This window comes from Brassica napus, chromosome A5, assembly GCF_020379485.1.
Source record: "Brassica napus cultivar Da-Ae chromosome A5, Da-Ae, whole genome shotgun sequence".
Taxonomy (NCBI): Eukaryota; Viridiplantae; Streptophyta; class Magnoliopsida; order Brassicales; family Brassicaceae; genus Brassica; species Brassica napus.
The window spans coordinates 28371381-28394740 of NC_063438.1; the positions used below are offsets into that span (position 1 = coordinate 28371381).

The following is a 23360-nucleotide window of genomic DNA, read 5'->3' on the forward strand; positions in this document are numbered from 1 at the left end:
AGAGATGCACTGAGGGAGGGTGCGTTTCAACCTGTTTGCTATAATCTTGGAAATGACCTTGTATAAGACATTGCAGCATGAGATGGGGCGATAATCTTTCATCTCTTGCGCATTGTCAGACTTAGGAATGAGCGCCAAGATGGTAGTGTTAAGCCCTTTAGGCAGAAACCCTTTACTGAAGAAAGATTGGACCGCAGCTATGAAATCCTTTGCAATAATAGGCCATGAAGCCCTGAAGAACTCTGAAGTGAAGCCGTCAGGGCCTGGAGATTTATCACTCGGCATGTGAAACACCACTTCTCTTATCTCCTCCTCTGTTACTGGCCTCTCAAGCATAGCTCTTTGATCACCATTGCATCTGAAAGGTATGACGTCTTGGAGTTCTGCAACCGTGGGCTCCTGAACACCCAATGGCTCCAACGTCATGAAATCATGAAAGAACCGCTCAGCTTCCTTTTTGATCTCGTCTTGAGAGGTGACTGTGTTTCCAGAAGGGCACTTGATTTCCCTTATTGCATTTCGGGTTTCTCTGACTTTAGCAGCGTTGTAGAAAGCTTTGTTGTTTCTATCTCCTACCTTCAGCCAGTGAAGCTTAGATCGTTGCTTCAAAACCTTCTCCTCAATGTCTGAAACCCGCTGCCATCTCTCCGCTGCTGTCTGCTCTGCCCAAATATTTCCTTGAGTAGGATCCACCATTACCTTCTCTTGTTTCTCACAAAGATCTTGGTATGCCTCTTTTACTTTCTTTGTAAGAGCTCCTAGCTTGTCTTTGCTCAAACTTCGGATCAGAGGCTTTAAACCTTTCAGGTACTTGGAGAATCTGAAAAGGGCAGATGTGGATTGAAACAGTGGCTGCTTTTCTCTCCAGTAATCTGAAACCACTTTCAAGAACTCTGGTGCCTCTGCTACAACATTTGAGAATTTAAAAGGTCGACGTTTGCCAACTGCCTCAGCCCGGAGATGAAATCTTCCTCGCAGATGGTCTGAACATCCTCCTGCTTCGAAAATACCATAGGCCTGAGTACGTTGATTAAGCCAAGTTTCATTGACCAAAATACGGTCGAGCTTTTTGCAGATTGTTCCTTCTCCTCTCCTGTTACACCATGTGAACTTTGGCCCCTGATATCCCATGTCTAGAAGACGACAATGCTGAACAACACTCTCAAAATCCCGCATTCCAGGAGTGATCAGACCCGAGTCTTGATAGGTAGAATGCTCCTCCCCGTCAAGAATCTCGTTGAAGTCTCCCATTATTGCCCATTCTTTGTTCCTGAACATTTGTGAATCTTGGTGAGCTTTGATGTCCTCCCATAACTCTTTCCTTTTCTCTGCAGTGTTATCTGCATAAACAAAGGAGCAAAGGAACTCCTCTGTTTCCCCTTCCACAAGAACTGAAACCGTGATTAATTGGTCAGATTTGAACACCGGAGTCACTCTGACTTGTGGACTCCAAATAACCCATATCCTGCCTCTCCTACTGAATTCATAGTTATTTACAAATGACCAGCCCGGACATACTGACGAAACAATTTGAGCAGATTTGCTCTCTTTGACTCTAGTTTCCAGCAGACCACCAAACTGTAATCCTTTATTTTGTATCCACTGACGGACGACTTTATGTTTGGAACCTTTGTTAAAACCTCTCACATTCCAGAAAAAACCAGTCATTGAAAAGATTTGCGGGACCGTTTTCCCTGAGTACCAGGGTCTGTTTCCTTATTTGAGTGCTCATGAAGGATTTTGTGGTTAGTCTTTGAGCTTCTCGGCAGAGAGGGTCGTAGACTGCTTCCTCCACTAACACTTCCTTGATTCTCCTCTTTATCTGTTTTGCTTCCATTCCGTCTGCTTTGTTCCATTCCCAATTGCTTATCAGGCTCCTTTTCCTCTTGAGTTTCCTCTGACCTCCTTCCCATATCACATATCTCCTTACTAACTTCCTCTCCACACTCCTCCAACGCACTTTCCTCATTGCTTACTACCAGTTCTCCAATGTTTACTACCAGATTTCCATTTTCATCTGCACTCTCCAGAGCAGAAAATCTCGATGCTAGTGTAACCTGAGTAGACTCCAATGATTTTGGGCTTCTACTTGTTTTCCCAGGAGACACGTGAGCCCAGTCTTGAACTACCACAGTTGCCTCAACTACCTCACCCTCCTCTGCTTCTTCTATTTCCTCTGCATTTTTCCCAACTACATCTACCTCGCATGAGTCTACTTCAGCCTCCCCTTCCTCAACTGTCTCCTTTCCCTCAACTATAGCTTCCTCAGCTTCCCCCCCTGCCACTACCTTCTTTTGTGGCTCCTCCTTGTTGTTGTTCATCTCAGTGGTGTTGTTTGCCTCTGCAGTTTTCATGGCAAGATACCCTGCTTGTATTATTTCTGTGACCGTTCTTGGAGACTCTTCCTTCTTGTTCATTACACAGACTTTGTCTGTGTGCCCCCATTTGTTGCAGGTATGACAGCGTGCAGGTAACCAAGGATATATGAATTCAACAAGTGAAGACTTCCCGTTCTTGGTGAAGTTGATTTTACTCGGTAGTTCTTTCGAGAGATCAGCGTTAATAAAGATTTTTGCGAGCTTGAAGTTCGAGCACGCTGCTGTCTCTGGGTGGAGCTTCACTGGGTGACCTGCAGCACTGGTGATAAAACTTAGGCCTTCCCAAGAGAACATATTCATCGGAACGTTCTTGAGATGTACCCAAAGTGGTATCGATTTGACTTCTGGCTTCTCCTCCAACTCTTTCGGAGTCCATTTTGCGACTACCATAGGGATATTCCCTATGTTCCACATCCCTCTGCGCAAGATTCTGTTTCGCATAGCAATATCTCCTACCCGAAACTTGATGGTTGTGGAGTCAACCACAAAGACTTCCACTGCCTGCCCTTTACCTCCATCTCTCCATATTTTGTTCACAACAGCATGAATCCTCGCAATATGAGGCGCTGTGTCCAGAAACTTCCCGATTAGAAAATCTTCCCAAAGGGGATTCACGTTGATGACAACTTCATCGGGGATCTCCACGTTGAGCTGACCCTCCGAATCTGTAACATCGAGAGTGTATTTTCTCAAAACCTTCTTCTCCTGCGCGATACCAGCCCACGAAAGAGCTTTGAGTGGAACTCCTTCTTTCCGCATCAATCCGTTCTCAGAGCCTGCGAATCCATGCCCTGAGCCTTCCTGAACCTTACTCGTAGCCGGAGCCGTCCCAGATAAGTCCGGCGGCTGCGCCGAATCCATCTCAAAACCCTAGTCGCAATCGCCTTCAGAATCCCCCTTTCAGCAAAACGGTGCGTTTATCTTCAATTGTATCGTATTCGGTTACTCTTATACTCAGCAAGAACATGTTTAGATCCGCCGTATCATCTCAAGAAGTGAGTTCTTTGTATCAGCTTCAACGTTTGGATCTTTCATTCAACACATTCGTTGGTCCCTTTCCTACTTGCTTGATGTCTCTCCCAGCTATTACTTACTTGAACATTTCACACAACAAACTCACCGGGCGGCTTTCGACAAATCTCTCTTGCAACTCACAGCTGATCTCTGTTGATCTATCATCAAATCTTCTTACCGGAAGCTTGCCTGATTGTCTTAAACCGAGCTCAAAAACTAGCAGAGATGTTGTCTATGGAGGTAACTGTCTGGCTACTGAAAATGAAGACCAGCGTCCAGTTTCATTTTGTAGCAATGAAGCTCTTGCTGTTGGGATCTTACCACAGAGGAGGAAAAGAGTTTCCAAGTTAGGTATTGCCTTAGGTGTAACAGGAGGCGTCCTAGGGTTGTTTCTCCTCGCTGGTGCAGTGTTTTTAGTGCTTAGGAGAGTTAGTGCTAAGAGGAAAGCAACAGAAGCTTCTCCAAGATTGATCAAAGAGAATGTTTCAATGGGATACACATCAAAACTACTCTCAGATGCAAGTAAGAAAAATATTATTTCATTTTTTGTCACACATTTTCACATATTGAGTTTTATTGGTTACTTGTGTAAGGGTATATCTCTCAAACAATGAAGCTAGGAGCGCTTGGTCTTCCAGCTTACAGGACATTCTCACTGGAAGAGCTTGAGTATGCTACAAACAACTTTGAATCATCTGCTTTCATGGGTGAAGGTTATCAAGGACAGGTAAATAAACTTCAAGCCATCTTCTGTTTCCTAGTTCTGTTAGTGTGATTTTCTCATCTTTGGCCTTTTCTATTTAGATTTATAGAGGGAGGTTGAAGGATGGATCATTTGTGGCGATTAGATGTTTGAAAATGAAGAAAAGTTGCAGCACTCAAAACCTGATGCATCACATAGAGCTCATTGCTAAGCTGAGGCACCGTCACTTGGTCAGTGTGCTAGGGCATTGCTTTGAGTGCTACTTAGATGATTCAACCGTCAGTAGAATGTTCTTTGTCTTTGAGTATGTCCCAAATGGTGAACTCAGGAGCTGGATCTCTGGTATGATATTAAACATGATGTCTTTTAAGACCATTGATCAATTATAATATGTTTTTTTTTTCTAACTTCACTGTTCTGTGTGTTAGATGGGAATGTGGGAAGATTGCTTACTTGGGAGCAACGCATAAGTGTAGCGATTGGTGTAGCAAAAGGGATCCAGTTCTTGCATACTGGTATTGTCCCTGGTGTTTATGATAACAACCTGAGGATAACAGATGTTTTGCTTGACAATAATCTTGCTGCAAAAATCAGTAGCTATAACCTTCCTTTATTTGTGGAAGGTCTTGGAAAGGTAAATGATGTTAAGAGTCTAAATCTTTTTAGCTTCTTGAATCTGTTTGCTGAATCTGTTTTGCTTTTCTTTTTAAGGTGGGACAAGTTGTATCAAGAAAAGGAACTCCAAGGTGTGTAAACTCTTCTTGTCTTTTTTTTTTTAATTATTATCTTAAACCAACTTCCATGGTTTAATTCTCTGTTTCTTATCAGCATCAAAGATGAAGATAAAGTAGATATCTATGACTTTGGAGTGATCTTGCTTGAACTTATAGTGGGAAGACCATTGAGAGGAAAGGGTCAAGTAGATGTTCTAAAAGAGCAGGTAATATATATAGCTAGAAATGAAATCATGATCATCTACTTTAAAATATGTATTCTTTTCCCATTAGTTACAAGCAAGCATCTCAACGGATGATGGAGCGCGTAGGAGCATGGTGGATCCAACGGTCCACAGAACATGTTCAGACCAATCACTCAAGACAATGATGGAGATATGCGTAAGGTGCCTCCTCAAAGACCCTCTAGAACGGCCTTCCATTGAAGATGTTCTTTGGAATCTTCAGTTTGCTTCTCAAGTCCAAGAAGGTTGGCTACATAACAGCAATCCTCCGAGCATTCGCGGCTCGCCTTCTCCTGCAGCTTCCTCTCGTTTGCACATAACAACACTCGAATCACCACGAGACTCAGGTATAGTTTTAAATACGAGAGCTGAGACTGAATGAGTTTCTTGATCTGAGATTCTTATTTTGTTTATGTGTGGGCTGTAAATTGCAGGATATGAAGAGCATGAGAGGTAGAGGAGACAATGAGTTTTTGTTTGGTCTATTGAGAGAGGAACCTAACTTGCATCTATATCTATTAGACAATCATAGTTTCCTGTTTTCAAAATATTCTCTGTTGTTGCTGCTAATGATCAAAGCTGTTAATAGTACATTAGTACTTACTCAACAACCAATAATCTGTCAGAACTCTAATTCAGACATAAGTATATATAGAGACAAACTCAGGTGTTCTCACAAGGCAATGTTCCAAAACAGCATGAACTTCCACAAGAGCAATTCAACTTGTTCTCTGCGCTCTCCCCTGGAGTGAGACGTACATCTCCATAACTGAAACTCAACTCCTCACCTGCAGCTATGTCCCTCGCCGCAAAGAAACAGAGGCGAGGAAGCAAAGCCCCCGAGCTTCTCAGTAGTACGGTGGAGAGGTTTCCGCCGTCGCAAGAATGGTTAATGAACCTAGCAACGTTCCCGATTCTTGTGGCGTCGATGTTTATTCTCAAGCAAGCTTGTCCTGAAGGTAGGTGCTCTCGTATGACTAGGAGAGCTGAGGAGAAGGATTGTTGTGTTGACCTGAGTTTGTCGTAGATAGTTTGACGTCTACGTGCCTCGGCTGTTGTCAACAGCTCACCTATTAAGAAGAGAAAACGAAAAAAAACCGTTCTGAATTTTGAATAAACCGAAAGGCTCTCAAGTGAATGTACAAATGATCATTAGGACATATCATAATAAACACACTAAAGCAAAAAGATTTGCTGTTATAATCTAAAAGAGCTGAAACAAGAACACTACCAAAAGGTCTAAACTTTAACTGTAATGTAAATGTAGATAACTATGATACTAATGCTAACTCTCCTCTCACTGCACGCAGCTACATCTTCAAAGGCATATGCTTTCATAGATAATGGCTGATAAATGATGCTAATAATGTACTCTCGAACTCATTTTTCAAGTACTTCGAAGAATAATTCAACTTATTGCTGTTACAATCTCAAAAATATTTGTTGTTATAATCTAATGTACTGAAACAAGAACATCTCAAAAGGTCTAATCTTTCACTGTAACGAAATGGAGATAACTATGATACTAATGCTAGAATCGCCTCCCAATGCACAGAGGTAATTAAATGATTTGCTGTTATAATCTCAAAAATATTTGTTGTTATAATCTAATGTACTGAAACAAGAACATCTCAAAAGGTCTAATCTTTCACTGTAACGAAATGGAGATAACTATGATATTAATGCTAGAATCTCCTCCCAATGCACAGAGCTACATCTTGAAAGTTCTATGCTTTTGTATGTAATGGCTAATAAGTAATAACTAATGCTCTTGAACTTAGTTTTCAAGTACTTCCAAGAATAAATCAACAATTGCAATGAAAGATCATTACACTACTATGGAATCCATATTCTAAGTTCCTCTAATCATCAACAATTGCAATGATAAAAGATCATTACAGTATTATGGAATCCAAATTCTAAGCTCCTCTAATCATCAACAACTGCAATAAAAGATCATTACACTATTACGTAATCCAAAATTCTAAGCCCTCTCTAATCATTAGCTAAAAACATTAAGCTTCCAAGATAAAACATCACAAATCAAAACAAAAATATTTTTTTTTTACATATAAAGTGTTACCTGCATATTCGCAGATGAATTGGTCTTTCTTGATTAACTGATCAGAGCACAAGCACCAACCTTTCTTCTCATCTCTAACAATCTTCAACCGAACCAAAACCCCCTTTTGAGTCACCCGGTTCGGACAATCCGACCCGCAACCACAACCCGAACCACATTCATTAACTATCTCCGCGCCTGCCGCGAGTGCTAAGCACTGACAGTATCCTTCCTCACACCTCTCGCACTCACATCCACACATACTCTCTCCAACCACATTCATCTCAAACTGACTCGCCGGAGCATCGCTAGCTCCTCCTCCCCACCGCTGCCGAGGCTGAGGAGAGGAGGAAGCGGGGATCTGAAAAGGCGTGTACGCAAAGTCAGCGTAGCGTTTGGAATCCACGGCGTTGAGAAACGGGACGGGGAGGTTCTCGAGGGAACGTGCAGCGTCGAGGGATCGACGGAGAGTGATGGATCTGGAGATAAAGGATGAGGCTTTACAGGTTAGAGAGACGGCGGCGAGCTCTGGGGCGTTTAGCCAGGGGAGAATTAAGTCGGCGCATCGGAGGAACTGATTATCAGTGACCGGAAGAGTGAGCTGAGATTCTCCGAGACGGCGAGGCTTCTTCGGGAGTGACTGTTTCTCCATTCTCCAAAGCCTAATTTTTTCTTTGAGGAAAAAAAAGAACTAATTTTTCTGTTAAGACAATAATTTAAAGTTGGCTACTTTTATTACAGACCGATTCATCCCGACCGTTCAAACTCATCAAAAGCAATTTTCATTAAAAAGACGACGAATTTCGGAAATGCCGTCGCAACCGACGACGCCTTCTCTACCATAAACGGATCGCATAGCTTCACGATCAAAGGCTACTCTTTAGCCAATGGTGACTTTATCATCCGACCGTTCAAACTCATCAGAAGCATCTGTCTGAGATTATTAAAAAAAAAGCTCATTTCTAAAAAATATTTGTTTAAAATAACATTCACAAAACTTGGTTTCTATACATAGCTGATATCCTCCTAGATTAGATACCATTATTGGACACTCTAGCACATGCCCTCATCATCATCCAAAAGAATCTTTGTCTTGACAAAAAACAAGAGACCAAACAAAGAATATCTTTGGATTTTTGTTTTTCTGTCAGAGAATATCTTTGGATTAAAATCATCTAAAAAAATCACAAAATTTTATCTGACATTCTTCAGGAATCTTTGTTTTCTACCATTTTCTCAAAAAGTTAGAATCGTGCACGCCTCTCAAAGTATCTCCTATACCTCATCTGGATTGAGACATCTTTTCAAGGAGATAATAAAGGTTTTAACTTTTGTTTTCTGGAAATTCAAATCCTTTGCTGACATGAACGAGAACGGTGGCTCAAGCAAAAAATGTTCATGGGGTTTCAATAGTCTTGTGAGAAGGAAACAAGTTGATTCTGCTCATCTCAAAAACGACCACGGACATCATCAGCTTGCCAAGAAATTAACAGCTTTTGATCTTGTCGCTATTGGTATTAAGACAAAGATCCAAACAGCATTTGTGTTCCTATCGATTGTTGATTTTGTTTCCTTTTTTTCTATGTTGTTAATTTTTCAAAGGAGTTGGAACAACAATAGGAGCAGGAGTGTACATTCTTGTGGGAACAGTAGCTAGAGAACACACAGGACCTGCTCTTGCTGTTTCCTTCTTCATCGCTGGAGTAGCAGCTGCTCTCTCCGCTTGTTGTTACGCTGAGCTTGCTTCTCGTTGTCCATCTGCTGGCAGTGCTTATCATTATGCTTACATATGTCTCGGAGAAGGGTATGGAATAAATGGATTCTTATGGTAGAATTGATCTGCTTTAAAGCTGAGACTCTCTCTTGTTGTTGTTGTTTCATAGGATTGCTTGGTTGGTTGGTTGGGCACTGGTGTTGGATTATACTATTGGTGGATCAGCCATTGCACGTGGCATATCTCCAAATCTGGTAATTTCCTTTTGAGTTATATATGTATTCCTGGTGTCTTGTTGATTTAATTGGTGGTTTTGCTTTAGGCATCTTTTTTTGGAGGGTTAGACAAGCTTCCTGTGTTCTTAGCTCGACAAACCATACCGGGACTCGGTATTGTGGTTGATCCATGTGCAGCACTGTTGATTATGATTGTTACAATACTACTATGCTTTGGGATAAAGGAGGTACTTACATTTCAAAACTTTGTAATGAAATTCATTTCAGGACTATTATTAGATAGTTTAACAGTATTTTTGTTTTGACAGAGCTCATTAGTACAAGCAATTGTAACGTCAGTGAATGTTTGCACATTGGTTTTCATCATAGTAGTTGGTGGATATACAGCTTTCAAGACTGGTTGGGTTGGATATGATCTTTCTAGTGGGTAATTAATTAGACTATTCTTCTTCTTATTATTCTTACATTGAGCTTAGTTTTGTGTCAGATAAGTTTTTGAGATGTCAATGTTTTGATTCTTGTCTTTACAGGTTTTTTCCTTTTGGATTAAAAGGGATACTCGCCGGAGCTGCTGTAGTATTCTTCTCATACATTGGATTTGATACAGTGACTAGCACAGCTGAAGAGGTATACATCTATTGGATAATAGAACTCATTTTTTAAAATTTTGTATAGACCTCACTAGTTGTGTAATAAGAGGATGTTTGGTCTTAGTTATGTGAACTCTTAAACTTTTGGTAATTGCCACAACAGGTTAAAAATCCTCAAAGGGATCTTCCATTGGGCATTGGGATTGCATTACTGATATGCTGCATTTTATACATGCTTTTATCAGTAGTTATCGTTGGGTTGGTCCCTTACTATACTTTGGATCCTGATACTCCTATCTCCTCTGCATTTGGAGACAGTGGGATGCAGTGGGCAGCGTAAGCATGATACATCTCTTGAGAGTCCAAATCGCTTCACTTCATGAGAGTGAAAATAACATATAATTCTTATATGTTTCAGGTACATCTTAACTACTGGAGCAATAACTGCTCTATGCGCTAGTTTGTTGGGTTCACTTTTGGCTCAGGTACTAACCAATTCTTATTGTTCTAAGAACCTTAAGTTCAAAATTATTGTTATAGATATTTCTTGGTTATAGAAGTAGGCCAGTGCTAGGATTCATGTGGTCATGGTAATGCACACATGTAATTTTGATAGTGCTATTTTATCAGCCGCGGATCTTCATGGCAATGGCTAGGGACGGATTGTTGCCAGCTTTCTTTGCAGAAATTGACCCACGAACTCAAGTGCCGGTGAAAAACACAATAGTAATTGGCGTGCTGGCCGCTTCACTGGCTTTTTTCATGGATGTTTCACAGTTGTCCGAGATGGTAAGCTTATCTTTGCCTTTTATTACACGTCTTAATGTCATGTGGCAAACAGAAAAATAGAGGTTTCATTGATTAGTATAGTATTTGATATTTGATATTTGAACTGAAACTCACTTCTATTATGATAAAGATTCTTCTCTTTGTAACTCACATTGATATTCATTCATCAGGTTAGTGTAGGTACGCTGATGGCTTTCACTTCTGTAGCAGTTTGTGTGCTAGTTCTCAGATATGTACCACCATATGGTGTTCCATTACCATCCTCCTCTCAAACTTGGACTGATGCCGATGAAAGTAGGCTGCAAACTGAACGTTTTCTTGTGGATGCTACAGAATCATCTGATTCTCCTCTACTTGGCGTTAAAACAGCTCGAGGTACTAATATGCGCCAACTCATGTGGTTACCCTTTGTCTATGGTATTAAGATGAGACTTTAATAAAATGTGCTCAATATTTACTGTCTTTCATTGAACAGATGAAAAGTACTTTGGAAAGAGAAGAAAAATTGCTGCCTGGAGTATAGTTCTTGTGTGCATAGGTGTCTTAGGCCTTTCTTCAGCAGCTTCTGCTGAGCGTCTTCCAAGGTCTGTTCATCATCTGATATCATATGTCTGTCTAGTTGAGTCTCATTATTTCTAAGCAAATATATTTAATTTGGTTGAGGTGGATCGCTTGAACTATAACCACCATCTTTGTGTAACAGTTTTAACAGTGTTGTTGAAATATTACATGTGTTTATATTTTGTATGGTTTATATCCTCTGATGGGTTTTATTTTTTGACCTTGGCAGTTTTCCTCGGTTCACTATGTGTGGTGTCAGTGCGGCCATCTTACTTGGCAGTTTGATTACTCTTTGTTGCATCGATGAGGATGATGAAAGGCACAACTTTGGACACCAAGGAGGTAATATCTGAGGCTTATGCCTTTTGTTGCCTATTCATAAAGCACAAAAAAAACTGAGAAATTAAAGTTTGGTTGGTGCAGGGTTCCTCTGCCCATTTGTTCCATACCTTCCTGTTCTCTGCATTTTAATCAACACCTACTTGATCATCAACATTGGGTGAGTGAGTTTGATTGACCATCATGAATATGTATGAATCAGTTTTGGATCTTTCTAAACCACTGTTAGTATTTGTAATGGCAGAGTTGGGACATGGATCAGGGTCTTGATATGGCTGCTTGTTGGAAGCATGATCTATCTCTTCTATGGCCGGTCTCACAGCTTACTGAACAATGCAGACTATGTTCCAACGACTTGTACAGAGAAAACAACAGATCATCATCCTTGATATTGGTGATTCATACAAAGCTGAAGGGGCTCGAGCTCAAGCTTTGTTGTTGCTGAAGTAGCATTTAAAGAGAGTTACAGAGATGTCACAAGAGTAAACACATGCCCACGTATACAGCATTTTTCATGTACATTGTTAGTCCTTCTAAATGTACATCTCTTTTTTTGCCAAGTCCAGCAACTTGCTTGAAACATCATTATGAAAAGTGCAGATAAGTGTGTAAGATTTAGACAAACACATTAAACATTTGACAGAAGTCATCTAAATATGTTTGAATCAATAACATTAAAATATAAGATAACCTAAACGAGTTGTATAATGAGTTTGCAAGAGAAGACAACAAAAAGAAAAGGATGTAATGACTGAGAATCTCCCAACATATGTTGTCTTCAAAATGTTAAATCCTCCTCCACACCAGACCTGGCAACATATATCTGTAGAACATCAAGAAAAGCTATCTGCTACTTGTCTCACATCTTTCCAACTCCCAAACAAAAACAAGAATCAAGATTATTCAAGTCTCACTTGTGATTCCGTTGGAAGAAACTCTCCTCCTTTCGTAATGAATATGAACACTGATCCTGGTTGCATCACTAGCTGATTGTAGCTTCACCATTGACTAAGCTGCCTCTATCTTCTTCGTTGCTGCACGGTCCTTTGATGAAGTATTTACATATTTCCTTGGTGAACCCTTGTCCTTGGTAGAATCACCCGTCGTAGGTGGTTTCTGACTGTCTTTGCCTGACTCAGATTCGGGAAGTAAAGCACGTACACTAAGCCGAAGCTGACCTTTTTCGTTCACCTGCATTATCAACGTTTCTTTGTTCAAACAACTCGTACAATTCTCATTTCCAATTAGTTATAATGTCTCTATGAGTTAAAGAGAGGTAAAGAACTCGCTGACCTCTATGAGTTTGACATCAATGCGGTCTCCTATTTTATAGGCCTGAGGACAAGATTAATAGGGGAAGAGTGTAAGTCAAAGCCTAAAAACTTTCTAAGAAAAGTAATGGATCAATGGGTTACGCTCACATCCTCTGGTTTCGCAAGCCATTCAGCACTCAGCTCACTGACATGGCAAAGTCCTTCTCTCCCAGGAGCAATCTCTACAAAGGCACCATAAGGAGCCATTGATTTGATTTCACAATTCCTGACAAAAAAAGAAATGTCAGACTCTAAAAGTCCATGTAAGGTGAAGACAAGTATTTGATAGAAAGACATACCTGTAGATATCACCAACAGCTGGAACCATTGTCAACCCACTGATAATGGCTTTCGCTCTCTCCAGACTCGCCACATTGTTTGCCATAATTTTCACCTTGACAAAGAAGAAAAATGTTTAAAAAGCTGTAATGGTGAAACAAAGGAACAAAAACATTAAGAACAATGAAAAAGCAAAGTCCTGTGGATCTCACAATTCCATCATCTTGCATATCAATGGCTTCAACTCCAGACTCTTCAATGATACTCTTTACTTTCTTCCCACCAGAACCAATAAGGGAGTATACTTTGCTTGGATGGACCTGCAGAACATGAAAAGCTAACAATCATTAGTTCAGGGTAATAAAACGTTATACTGAGTACTTCTTGGGAAGCCACAAACCTTCATAATATGTATCAACGGGGCGTATTTTGAGAGACTCAACGTAGGAGGCGGTGAGCACTTTGCCATTTTAGCTGCATAGAGAGAACAAAAGATTAGTGAATTGTTTATATGGTATACATTTTTTCAAGATAAACTAGTTACACTATCTAGAACTCCTTACCGAGAATATGGCGACGCCCAGCTTTAGCCTGTATCAGAGCCTTTTCCATTATCTCTAAAGTGATTCCTCCTACCTAGTTCATGATTACAGAAAGAAACAAAAAGGAAAACTCAAGAAAGTTACTAACAGAATTATCTAAACCATTTCAGTGAAGTCTATTGAGAAACGGATAATAACCTTTATGTCCATTTGAAACGCAGTAACACCATCTTCGTTCCCAGCAACCTAACAAATCAAAACGTTAGCATTAAACTAAATGCAAGGACCTTGAAGAGAATCCTTATATATTCTGACCTTAAAGTCCATATCACCGGATGCGTCTTCAGCTCCAGTGATGTCAGAAAGGATAAGAGGAGATCCATCACCACCAAACTCTTCTGTATCCCAAACCATTCCCATTGCTATGCCAGCAACAGCGCATTTGACTGGAACTCCAGCATCTTGCAAAGCCAAGCAGCCGCCACAAACAGATGCCATGCTGTTATAATTTCAGATCGAGATAAGTAGCAAGCACGAATCAATCGCTCAGATAAACTACAGCCAGAGGAAGAAAAGAAAAGCTGACCTTGAAGAACCATTGCTTTCAAGTATTGTACTCTCAACACGGATTGTGTAAGGAAAATCATCATCACTTGGTAATATAGTCTCCAATGCTCGCTCTGCTAGTGTCCCATGACCTATTTCTCTTCTACTGGGTGCTCCAATTCGTCCAACTTCACCAACAGACGATGGAGGAAAAGTGTACTGAGACATCAAAGAGAAAAGCTTAGAAAGCCTCTTTACGCTCAACAAGAAAATGAAAGAAGAGACAAAGTTATATGTAAATAACAATAACAAGAGTGAAAAGAAGATCAAATACTGAAGAGACCTGAAGATAAAACCTCTTGTATTCATCAGAACCCTCAAGGTTGTCAATTCTTTGCGCCATTTGTTTATCACCAAGAGTAACAACTGCCAGTGCCTGAAATAATCATATACAAAAATGTTCCATTATAGGTAATAGGACAAAGAATCAAAATATTTAAATAGCCACACAAGAATTCCCCTGAAGACAACATTCCTCTCTTACCTGTGTTTCACCACGTGTGAAAAGAGAGCTGCCATGTGCCCTTGGAAGCAGGCCACATCTAGAGTCAATTGGCCGAATCCCATCCGGAGTTCGACCATCACTTCTTTTACCTCCCTGTGGATGGAGAAAGATGTTAAATGGAATCAATAAAGCGTTACTGAAGTGTACAGTATTAGCAAGGAAGACTCCTATCAACATATACCTCAACAATTCGCCTACGCAGGAGCTTTGAGGATACTTCTTTGAAGACCAGCTTCACATCTACTTCTGAAAATAGCTACACAAGGGCAATCACTAGTTTATTAGCATAAGTTTAAGCTACCATATAGACAAAGGTTAAGAGACTCACCAAAGGAATAGGTTTCCTAGGGATGGGCCTTATGTGAACATCACCTTGGTCCACCTCACCTTCAGGAACAACTTCCTCATCCTCGTCTTCATCCTCCAATAACTCCGGTTGTGCTTCTGTGGTTCCAAATGCTACCTCATCAACGACGTATCCCTTCTCAGTCATTACTGTCAAGACCTTTTCTTCTAGGGATGATATTGCTTTCCTTCTTGGTATTTTCCCCTTAATCTGTAGCGCTTTGCTCAGTTCCTCACCAGCAAGTTCCTGAGTACAGAAGAAAACAATGGTTTTTGAACACTTGATTTGCGAGAAAATATCACTGCAATCAATAGAAACAACACATACTTTCACATGCTTGTATAGGTCAGGAGGTGGTAATCTTATAGCGTCAACCATTTTGTCTTTTCCATATCTCTTTGCCAAAGCTTCAATAGCAGTGCATGTAGCTTGTACTGCATCCTGGTAAATAAACAGAAAAGCCTCACATTAAGTACCTAATCCAGATTCTAGAAAACTAAACTAATCTCAATGAAAAAATGAAATTACCTGTCCAATTTTAACAGCTTGGAGCAGCATTTCCTCAGGAAGAAAATTACTATATCCCTGCAAATGAACAAGGGCTGAGTCAACAATGTGCAAATCTTGCAAACTCAGGTATAGATTGAACTTGACCTCTATAGTTAAAATTGCAGTATCTGTTCCAGCTAGAAACAAATCTAGCTGTGATTCTTCCATCTCCTTCACGGTTGGATTGACGATAAACTCGCCCCCAATAAGACCAACTCTAACTCCTGCAATTGCCTTTGCGTTTGGTACTTCAGAAAGAGCTCTGTGGTATATACATTCATCACAAAGCCATGTTAACAAAAAAAGAAAAGCTTCACTCATATAAAAAAAACGGAAACGAGATGACCATACATACACAGCTATTCCAGCAGATGTAACAGCCAAAGCATCAGGTGCGTGTAACCCATCGTAGCTCAGAACCTGAAACCACAAACAAGCAAGCAACGAGTCAACAATTAAAGACACAATCCAATGAAATGAATACATTCATCTTCCTATATGGTTAAGTAGTAATAAAGAAAGAAAGTCAATTTCATGAAAAAGATCACAAACCATCATACAGAGACAGAAGGAGCATACCCAGGATAGTATCTGAGTTTCGTTGTAGAAACCTTTGGGCATAGTGGGACGTAGAGGTCTATCAATCAACCTACAAATCAGAACCTGCATAAACACCAAAAGTAGAAACATGTTAACAAAAGTATAAGAAACCAAACATCCTTTAGCATTAGTCACTAACCTCATGATCTTTGGTTTTCCCTTCTCTCTTAAAGAATCCACCACTGTAACCATAAAGAAGAAGCTCAGTTTAGTCTATGGATCTTTAGTTTACTTGTAGTAAGAGACTCCAAGATTACAAAGGATTGATTGAAAAAACGGTTACCTAGTTCGACCAACAGCTGAGAAGCGTTCCTGATAGTGAACATAAAGGGGAAGAAAATCTGATGGCTCACTAGGGACATCAGCTACACAAACTGATGTGCAGACAATCTACAGTCACAAGTAGACCACAGCCAATATTATCGAAGCTAAACAGAAGACTACAAAATAAACAAAAATAATGAAAAGAGTTTAAAGCTTTGGCATTTGACTTACAGTTTCTCCATCTGTCACAGTAACTGAAGAGCTTGCTTGTCTCCCCATCAGACCAGTCTCAACTAAAATCTACACAATACATTAAAAAAAAAAAAAACTTTAGGCTTCACTATACAATCAAAAGTATCAACCTTTGCTTCTCAATTATAGAGATAAGGGTCTCAAATACTATAAAGTCTATCACTTTAACAAAACCAATTCAAAACATCTAACAGAAGAAGCCAAAGGTTACAGCTTTACCTCTCTGTTTCCGAAAGGGATTTTGACAGAAATGTGGTTAGGAAAAGACAGAGCTCCAGAGTCACCACCACCGTCCTCGGAGACAACATCTGGTCTAACTAGAGCTCTCACGCTGAATCTACTCGCGGGGAGGAGAGAGAGCGAGCAGAGTTTTCCTCCGCCGGAGTGGAAATTCCGGGAACGGCAGAGCTTGCTCCGGCGAATAGGGAAGAAGTGTGGTGTACTGTGAAGCGCGTTGCTTGGACTCGTCAGCATCTTCTTCTTCTTCTTCACACGGAACGATAGAGAGAGAGAGAGAGAGAGAGAGAGAGAGAGAGAGAGACTTTATCCGTTCTTTGCCAGACGCGGGAGCTGTCTGTCTCTGTGACTGTTGTTTTCAGTCGTGGCGACTAGCGAGTCTTGTGTCGCGATTTTAAACCAAACCGGTTACTGTACCAAATTGATTTTAACATTAATGTTGACCGGGTTTATACCGGTCCGGTCTAAATGCCTTACTAGATGGTCACATATTGTTGCAGGCGTGGGCTGGGCCGTTCGGGTGCCCGGCAGATTCGGTTGAGTTTGATTCGGATTTTTGAATTTTTGGTATTGTGCTCATAAGTTTCATTTCGATTTTATTAGTTATCATGCTAAGTTAAATTTGGTTTCTTTCGAATGGTTCAGATAGAATTGTAACCAATATTTAAAATCGTCCAAACATATTTTTTAAACTTAAAATTTTGACAAAAAAACTCAAAAATAAAAATTATTCACAAATCTAATTAAAATTAGTTAATTGCCTAAAGTAACTAAAAAGCATTCAAAATAACAAAAAAAAAAATAGAATACTATAAAACATTTAAATTACCTTAAATATTTAAAAAACCTTATTATTTTTAGCTAATTTTAGATATTTTCGGATCCTAATTCGGATTTTGGTTCGATGGATTGTATCCAAATTCATAAGTCTCGTTCGGGTATTTTGTATAACGGTTTGGATCGTTGGCTTTTTCCGTTCTAAGTTTAGGTAGGCACTTCGACTTGAGGCTCAGGACTAGGTGTGGTCACTTAACACACTAATAACGCCATCACATATTGTGCAATCTCTTAGCTGAAAACGGATCACTACTTATAAAATGTAACTTTTTGCGAGGTAAGGAGAAACAATTATCCACCTTCAATCTTTAACTGGAGTCCTTTGGCATATGAACATGTTGAATCTAACTTTACTATCAATAGAATCTACGGTCTTGAAAAAAAAACAAATAAAAGTACTAATCCTTGTTTTTTTTACATGTTTGTAACGAATCTCATGGAGACTCATCAATCTCTTGTCTCTCCCTCTCCCTGTTATCTCGGTGAGCCCTTAACATCTGAAGACGATGAATACACTGTGGAATCGTACCATCAAACCGCATGCTATGAGGATCTTCAGAGTAAGCTACATAGTAAGCCGAGACACACGCTTGTAGCCACGCCAAAGCTACCATGCCCTGAAATAAAAACACACAACATAAAGCTACTTTGTCTAATAAGTCATTTTTAATTCTTTCTATTCATCTTACCGTAAAATATCCAATTATGAAAGCATAGAGTGTCACTTCAAGAGCATAGTCCTTGTGGATTAACAACATCCATATTCCTGCAGTCAACGAAGACACTGATCCAACAGAAACCGCACTGAGGAAGCACAAGGAGCTACTGAGATCCGAATCAATCACTTTCTCTAACCCGTTTACACTTCTGAACTTCAACCACGTATCACTCGAAGCCTCCACGAACCCTTTGTCATACGTTCCCACATGCACAAAGCCCCATCTGTTTCCACACGTAACCACCTTGTTGGCGAGGCTGGAGAAGCAGTCAGCACCTGAATACATGACCTCATCGCTGCTCCCTGACATCAGATTAACGCTTCTGATCGATCCTCTGATGAGTACAATGACTGGAACAAGCGTGGAGCCAATGCATATACTCCCTATCAAGTGCTTCACAGTGACATGTAACGCACTCCATGCATCCATATCTTCTCCGTGCGCAAAGTTAACGTATCTCGCACGCGAAATAGCAACTTGTTGTGCGTTCTTGAGAACTTGCATGGTCCATGCTAACCCTATCAAGATTACGGATATGAACAAGAGGTCTAGATTTGTTCTAGTGGAAGTTGCACCTCCTATGCCAGTCACCAAGAAGCCAGAGTAAACCACGCTAATGACTATTGATAAAGTGACTACTTCTCTGGTTCTTGGAGGTGGAAAAGCTGTGGAGAGTGATAGTATCTTGTCCGTGTACTCAAGCCTCGGAGTGATCCAGCAACCGTATAAAGACTGAGTGATGGCGAAAAGCACAAAGACAGCACCGACCCCAGCATCTACAGCTGAGCCAATGAGAACAAGCAAGATGCCAACCGAGCAAGTGAGTATAGGGCTAAGCCAGAACGTTGCTCTGAGTGCTCTTGATGGGTTGTAGATAAAGATGCATTGCCAGGTTAAAGATGCAACTCCAGAGACGGCTACGGACGCTAGCAAAGGAGGATACCATTTCTTGGGGTGGAAATGGTGTGAACTTGCTAAGATGAGACCGCGAATGGTGAGGACAATTACTAAGAGTGAGGTTAAGGTTAGTTGTGAGAAGAGAAGACCCTTGAAGAGGTTTCTGAAGAGTTTTCCGGTTATTGTTTGTTGTGTGGTGGGAGGTGGTCTACCTTGTTGTTCCTGCCAAAGAAAAAAAAACAGTTTGGTATGTTATTAATGTGTATTTGAAGATGTGTATTTGAAGGTGATAAATGTGAACTTGATTCAAAAAAAATCACCATAGAGAAACAAGAAGAGAGAAAACAGCAGTTGAGTCAACGAAATAGTAGTCAAGTCAACGAGAAAGGATAGAACAGAGAGCAAGAATAGAAGCCGCAGAGGCCAGAGAGAGACAGAAAAGATGAAGTTAGGTTAAGAGAGAAGACAAAAATATCAAGAAAAGAGTTTACTGGTTCTTGATTCAAGAGAGAGAAGGTAGAGAGAGACCTTGAAGGCGATTGGAGAAGGAGGAGGAGGAGATCTTGTTCTTGGTTCTTGAATCTGCACGCTAGAGGCATGGTTGTTCCTTGCTGGCGTTGCCATAGCTGCGCTGTATTTGCCAGAAGAGTTCCTTGGGAGATAAGTTACACTTAACCATCTTCATCAATCATCATTCTCTGTGTATAAATATATGTTTTATGCATATACATACATCTTAGTCAACACTTTATTGATATTTTATCAAATTGATTTAGAATACTTAATACACATACTTTATCTCATTACATTGACTTACTCCACCTTTAAAGTAATCTACACTTATTGTTGTTTTGACGTTTTACTTTAAAACTTTTGAAGTGTCCTCAAATCCTGATTTTATCATTATAAACAATGAAATAAATCTTTCATCTGGTCTTCATACTCCACAAATTATGGCAATACGTTATAGAAACTTCATTTTGTTAGGTTTATATCTTGGTAGAACTGATACATGTAGGTTCATCTTGGCTACCTACTCATTATTGTAACAAAGCTAGGTATTCTAAAGTTAATATATACTTTAAGTATAGATAGATAGTAGTACTATAATATACTTTCTAAAATTAATTCCTGTCTACAGTTTTGTCTCTGTCAACTCTCGACTTTCTTGATTATCCCTGTTTTAGCTGATTATACGTATGAAATCATGAATATAATGGGAAGAGTTTTTACGTAATGTGTAGCAATAGTTGGAATTTTCGTGGTTTCACGTAAGAAAACGACTAGACAAAAGAAATACGTTTGTTCAGTTCAACTTCTACCTACTTTATGTTTTTTTCCTTTATGCCTTTTGTTTACTATGCTTTTTATGAAATGACAAGACGAGATTAATTATTAGAGAAGATATATATCACTGTTGATGGTGAGGTTGGTCCAGATGGATTGCTTACTATACTAGAAAACATACAATTCAATACCTAAACCAAAAAGACAAATTAGGTAAAGTGGAATTCGTTATAATTACCAACTCAAACATCCCTCACTTAAGAACAATTACGGGTGGATTTTTATTTACCTTTTATATATATATTTTTAACACATTTACCTTATATATAGTGCCTAGATGATATAGTATTATTGATTTTTTACACCAAAAACATACAACTGGTTTACTGTTAATTTGATATAACTACTTTCAATGTGTGAATGGTCTTGTGATGGTTGTCATATTGTAAATATACGTGTTTTAAATCACTTTCAAATTTGAAAATGAGTTATAGATATCAGTGTTAAAGAAATTGATAGTCAGTATTAGTTTTGTATAAAATTGTTTTGTTTTCTTATGGGCTTTCATCGAAAGAAGTGTTAATACAATTTGTTAGTTTTTTCATGTCACTCAGGTCTGACTTAATTGGGATGGATCGGTCCGCTGAAATATTTCATCTAGGCCAAGCCCATTATTTTAAACGAGCAGGCTTTTGAGGCTTCAAATCAGCAATGTGAGTATCACTATACTGTTACTACTGCGTATTTAATTGGTCCGGTGAAGGTTGAATCGCATTTTTCTACCTTTTCTTGTTTGTTTTGAACATTTTAATTACTTTTTTTTTTGAGTTTTTCTACTTTTTCCAATGGAGAAAGAAATTTCTAAAATTTTGGATTTATTTTGTTGAAATGGATCATACTTCCGTAGACTTTCTTACGCGATTGGCAATTTGTTTTGTTGCATGAGCTAACAATCACAATTAAACATATATCCCCTAATTAAACACAAACTACAGGTTCAATACGAGTATATAAACAATTAAGAAAATTTCCAACAGCTTTTCATATTATCAATTTTTGAAGTTTTTGATCCTCTTACCGATTTTCAAATCCTCAAATTTTGAAAATCTGACTAATAAAACCTCAAATTTTTAAAGTTTTATTGTTCAAAACTTCAACATTATATATACTTTTCTTCTTGGTCCTTATAATTATGTAGCTTACATATAATTCTAGTAATATTAATTTTTATACCATTTTACTCTTAATAATTTTATTTGATTAAATATTCAAATATATCTTTACGTATATGTTCTCTTTGATGCATAAAGTACACAAATATATCAAAATTTAAATAAAAATTTAAATATAAAATAAGATTATGTAAAATAGAAATATTATGTATACGTAAATTAACCTTGTTGTAACTCTTTTCTCTAACTGATGCACATTATTTTAAGAAATTTTTCTTATTAGATGAAATCAAAATATGTATATATAAGTTATAAATATTATGCTCTATATTTTAATATGTATTTAATTATATATTTATAAAAAAAGTTAGTGCTTATAACAAATTATTATGAAAGTTGAAGTTTAAAATGTAATATACAAAAAAAATTAAAGACATATTTAAAGTTCTTTTTTGGAGCAACTCACATTCATACCTTATTTTGAGGATCACTCACCCTCAAAATGAGATTCATTGTTGGAGAGAGGTTCTAAATCCTTGATTAAAAAACATAATAAGTTAAGTTTCACTGCTGCCAGAAACAAAACCAAAAAAAAGTCTTGCCAAGGGCCCAAGGCTATAATACAAAAAGGTTTATTTATTAAGATAAATAGGACTTCAAATTCGACACTCCCCTTTTACGGGCTCAGTGCATAATTAGGGACAGATAAATCGCTGTAAAGTATCTCTAACATTCCCTTTAATAGACACTTACACGCGTACATAAGTAGAAAAAATTGGCATAACTAACTTGATTTTATTTATAATCTTCTCACAATGATAGTAATAATTGAAAAATTGGATTATGATGTTTTGTGCTCGTGTGTGACATTAGGAAAGATGTTGTCTTTGTTTAGTTCACATGTCCTTTTCACAACAACATTGCCATTTGCCTTAACAAAGGCCAAACATAGTGCCGGCGAATGATGATTAATTTAACTTTAGTACGTAATTTAAATTTAGAATTAACTTAACATATATGCATGAATCTGCCTAGCTATTAACTGATCATTACATATTTTTATTAGTTTAGATAAATGAAATTAAAAGTTCAGAGCTTTAGTCTTTTGGCTCTTTTGTGATGGTGAAGCGTTCATGTGCGGGACACATCAGAGTCACTTGAACAGCTGAAGGAATAATTTTTTAAAAATCTACTGAAATTTGATTTTAAAATCACTTGCGCCGTATCTTTGGTATGTTTTTTAAAGTGTCAGCACCAAACCCATATGCCGTTCTTGTTAATGGAATGGGAAAGTTAAGTCGACGTTGTCTCAACTCCAAGAGACCCCTATGTTAATTGTATATCAATTTTATCTTATTGCTGGATTAGGCCATGCGAAGGAAATTTCTTGTTAAACTACATATTATAGAAGACCAAAAATGTGACTACATCCTTACTATTACAAAGTTGCTTGAACGGTCAGAATACATAAGTCTGAGCAGGCTATAACCAAAAAAAAGGTATATAGATAGTGTCGTATGATATTATTAATTACGTCTTCATCTGAATCTATCATCTCTTACACTACTGAAGAAAAACATTATATATATCTTGTAACTTGTAAGTATATAG

At 38.7% G+C, this 23360-nt stretch overlaps 5 protein-coding genes across 7 annotated transcripts; 2 read left to right on the plus strand and 3 right to left on the minus strand.

Moving 5' to 3' along the window:
- Positions 1-3311: 3311 nt before the first annotated feature.
- Positions 3312-5678, plus strand: LOC106418132 (probable inactive leucine-rich repeat receptor-like protein kinase At3g03770). Its single transcript, XM_048780235.1, has 8 exons — positions 3312-3914; positions 3986-4119; positions 4197-4437; positions 4524-4729; positions 4807-4841; positions 4924-5035; positions 5103-5400; positions 5488-5678. Exons 1-8 carry the CDS (start codon positions 3344-3346, stop codon positions 5508-5510), a joined length of 1620 nt encoding a protein of 539 aa, XP_048636192.1. The 5' UTR covers positions 3312-3343; the 3' UTR covers positions 5511-5678.
- Positions 5654-8069, minus strand: LOC111212671 (histone-lysine N-methyltransferase SUVR3-like). Its single transcript, XM_022714246.2, has 2 exons — positions 7137-8069; positions 5654-6123 (listed from the first exon to the last, which is right to left on the minus strand). The coding sequence occupies exons 1-2, from the start codon at positions 7765-7767 to the stop codon at positions 5717-5719; spliced, it is 1038 nt and encodes a 345-aa protein (XP_022569967.2). The 5' UTR covers positions 7768-8069; the 3' UTR covers positions 5654-5716.
- A 103-nt stretch (positions 8070-8172) lies between these two features.
- Positions 8173-12001, plus strand: LOC106418133 (cationic amino acid transporter 4, vacuolar). Its single transcript, XM_013858791.3, has 14 exons — positions 8173-8629; positions 8718-8919; positions 8999-9083; positions 9152-9292; positions 9374-9492; positions 9596-9692; positions 9819-9991; positions 10074-10140; positions 10286-10444; positions 10615-10819; positions 10920-11028; positions 11235-11347; positions 11429-11504; positions 11589-12001. The coding sequence occupies exons 1-14, from the start codon at positions 8176-8178 to the stop codon at positions 11731-11733; spliced, it is 2145 nt and encodes a 714-aa protein (XP_013714245.2). The 5' UTR covers positions 8173-8175; the 3' UTR covers positions 11734-12001.
- Positions 11946-17192, minus strand: LOC106418130 (polyribonucleotide nucleotidyltransferase 1, chloroplastic). Of its 3 annotated transcripts, none has more exons than XR_001283610.3 (24): positions 16820-17192; positions 16580-16648; positions 16368-16474; positions 16224-16266; positions 16064-16147; positions 15840-15904; positions 15590-15746; positions 15464-15520; positions 15263-15376; positions 14918-15181; positions 14771-14845; positions 14569-14682; positions 14368-14460; positions 14065-14243; positions 13794-13977; positions 13677-13724; positions 13500-13572; positions 13337-13410; positions 13149-13256; positions 12957-13051; positions 12766-12883; positions 12638-12679; positions 12259-12535; positions 11946-12153 (listed from the first exon to the last, which is right to left on the minus strand). XR_001283610.3 is itself a non-coding variant. In XM_013858787.3 (23 exons), the coding sequence occupies exons 1-23, from the start codon at positions 17072-17074 to the stop codon at positions 12353-12355; spliced, it is 2601 nt and encodes an 866-aa protein (XP_013714241.2). In that variant the 5' UTR covers positions 17075-17192; the 3' UTR covers positions 11946-12352. The 3 variants fall into 3 exon arrangements, 1 of the variants encoding a protein (XP_013714241.2); XR_001283609.3 differs by having other exon boundaries at positions 11946-12167; XM_013858787.3 differs by having other exon boundaries at positions 11946-12535.
- A 735-nt stretch (positions 17193-17927) lies between these two features.
- LOC111212673 (protein PNS1) lies at positions 17928-20373 on the minus strand. The gene is made up of 3 exons (XM_022714248.2): positions 19819-20373; positions 18364-19512; positions 17928-18291 (listed from the first exon to the last, which is right to left on the minus strand). Exons 1-3 carry the CDS (start codon positions 19912-19914, stop codon positions 18109-18111), a joined length of 1428 nt encoding a protein of 475 aa, XP_022569969.2. The 5' UTR covers positions 19915-20373; the 3' UTR covers positions 17928-18108.
- Between the last annotated feature and the right edge of the window lie 2987 nt (positions 20374-23360).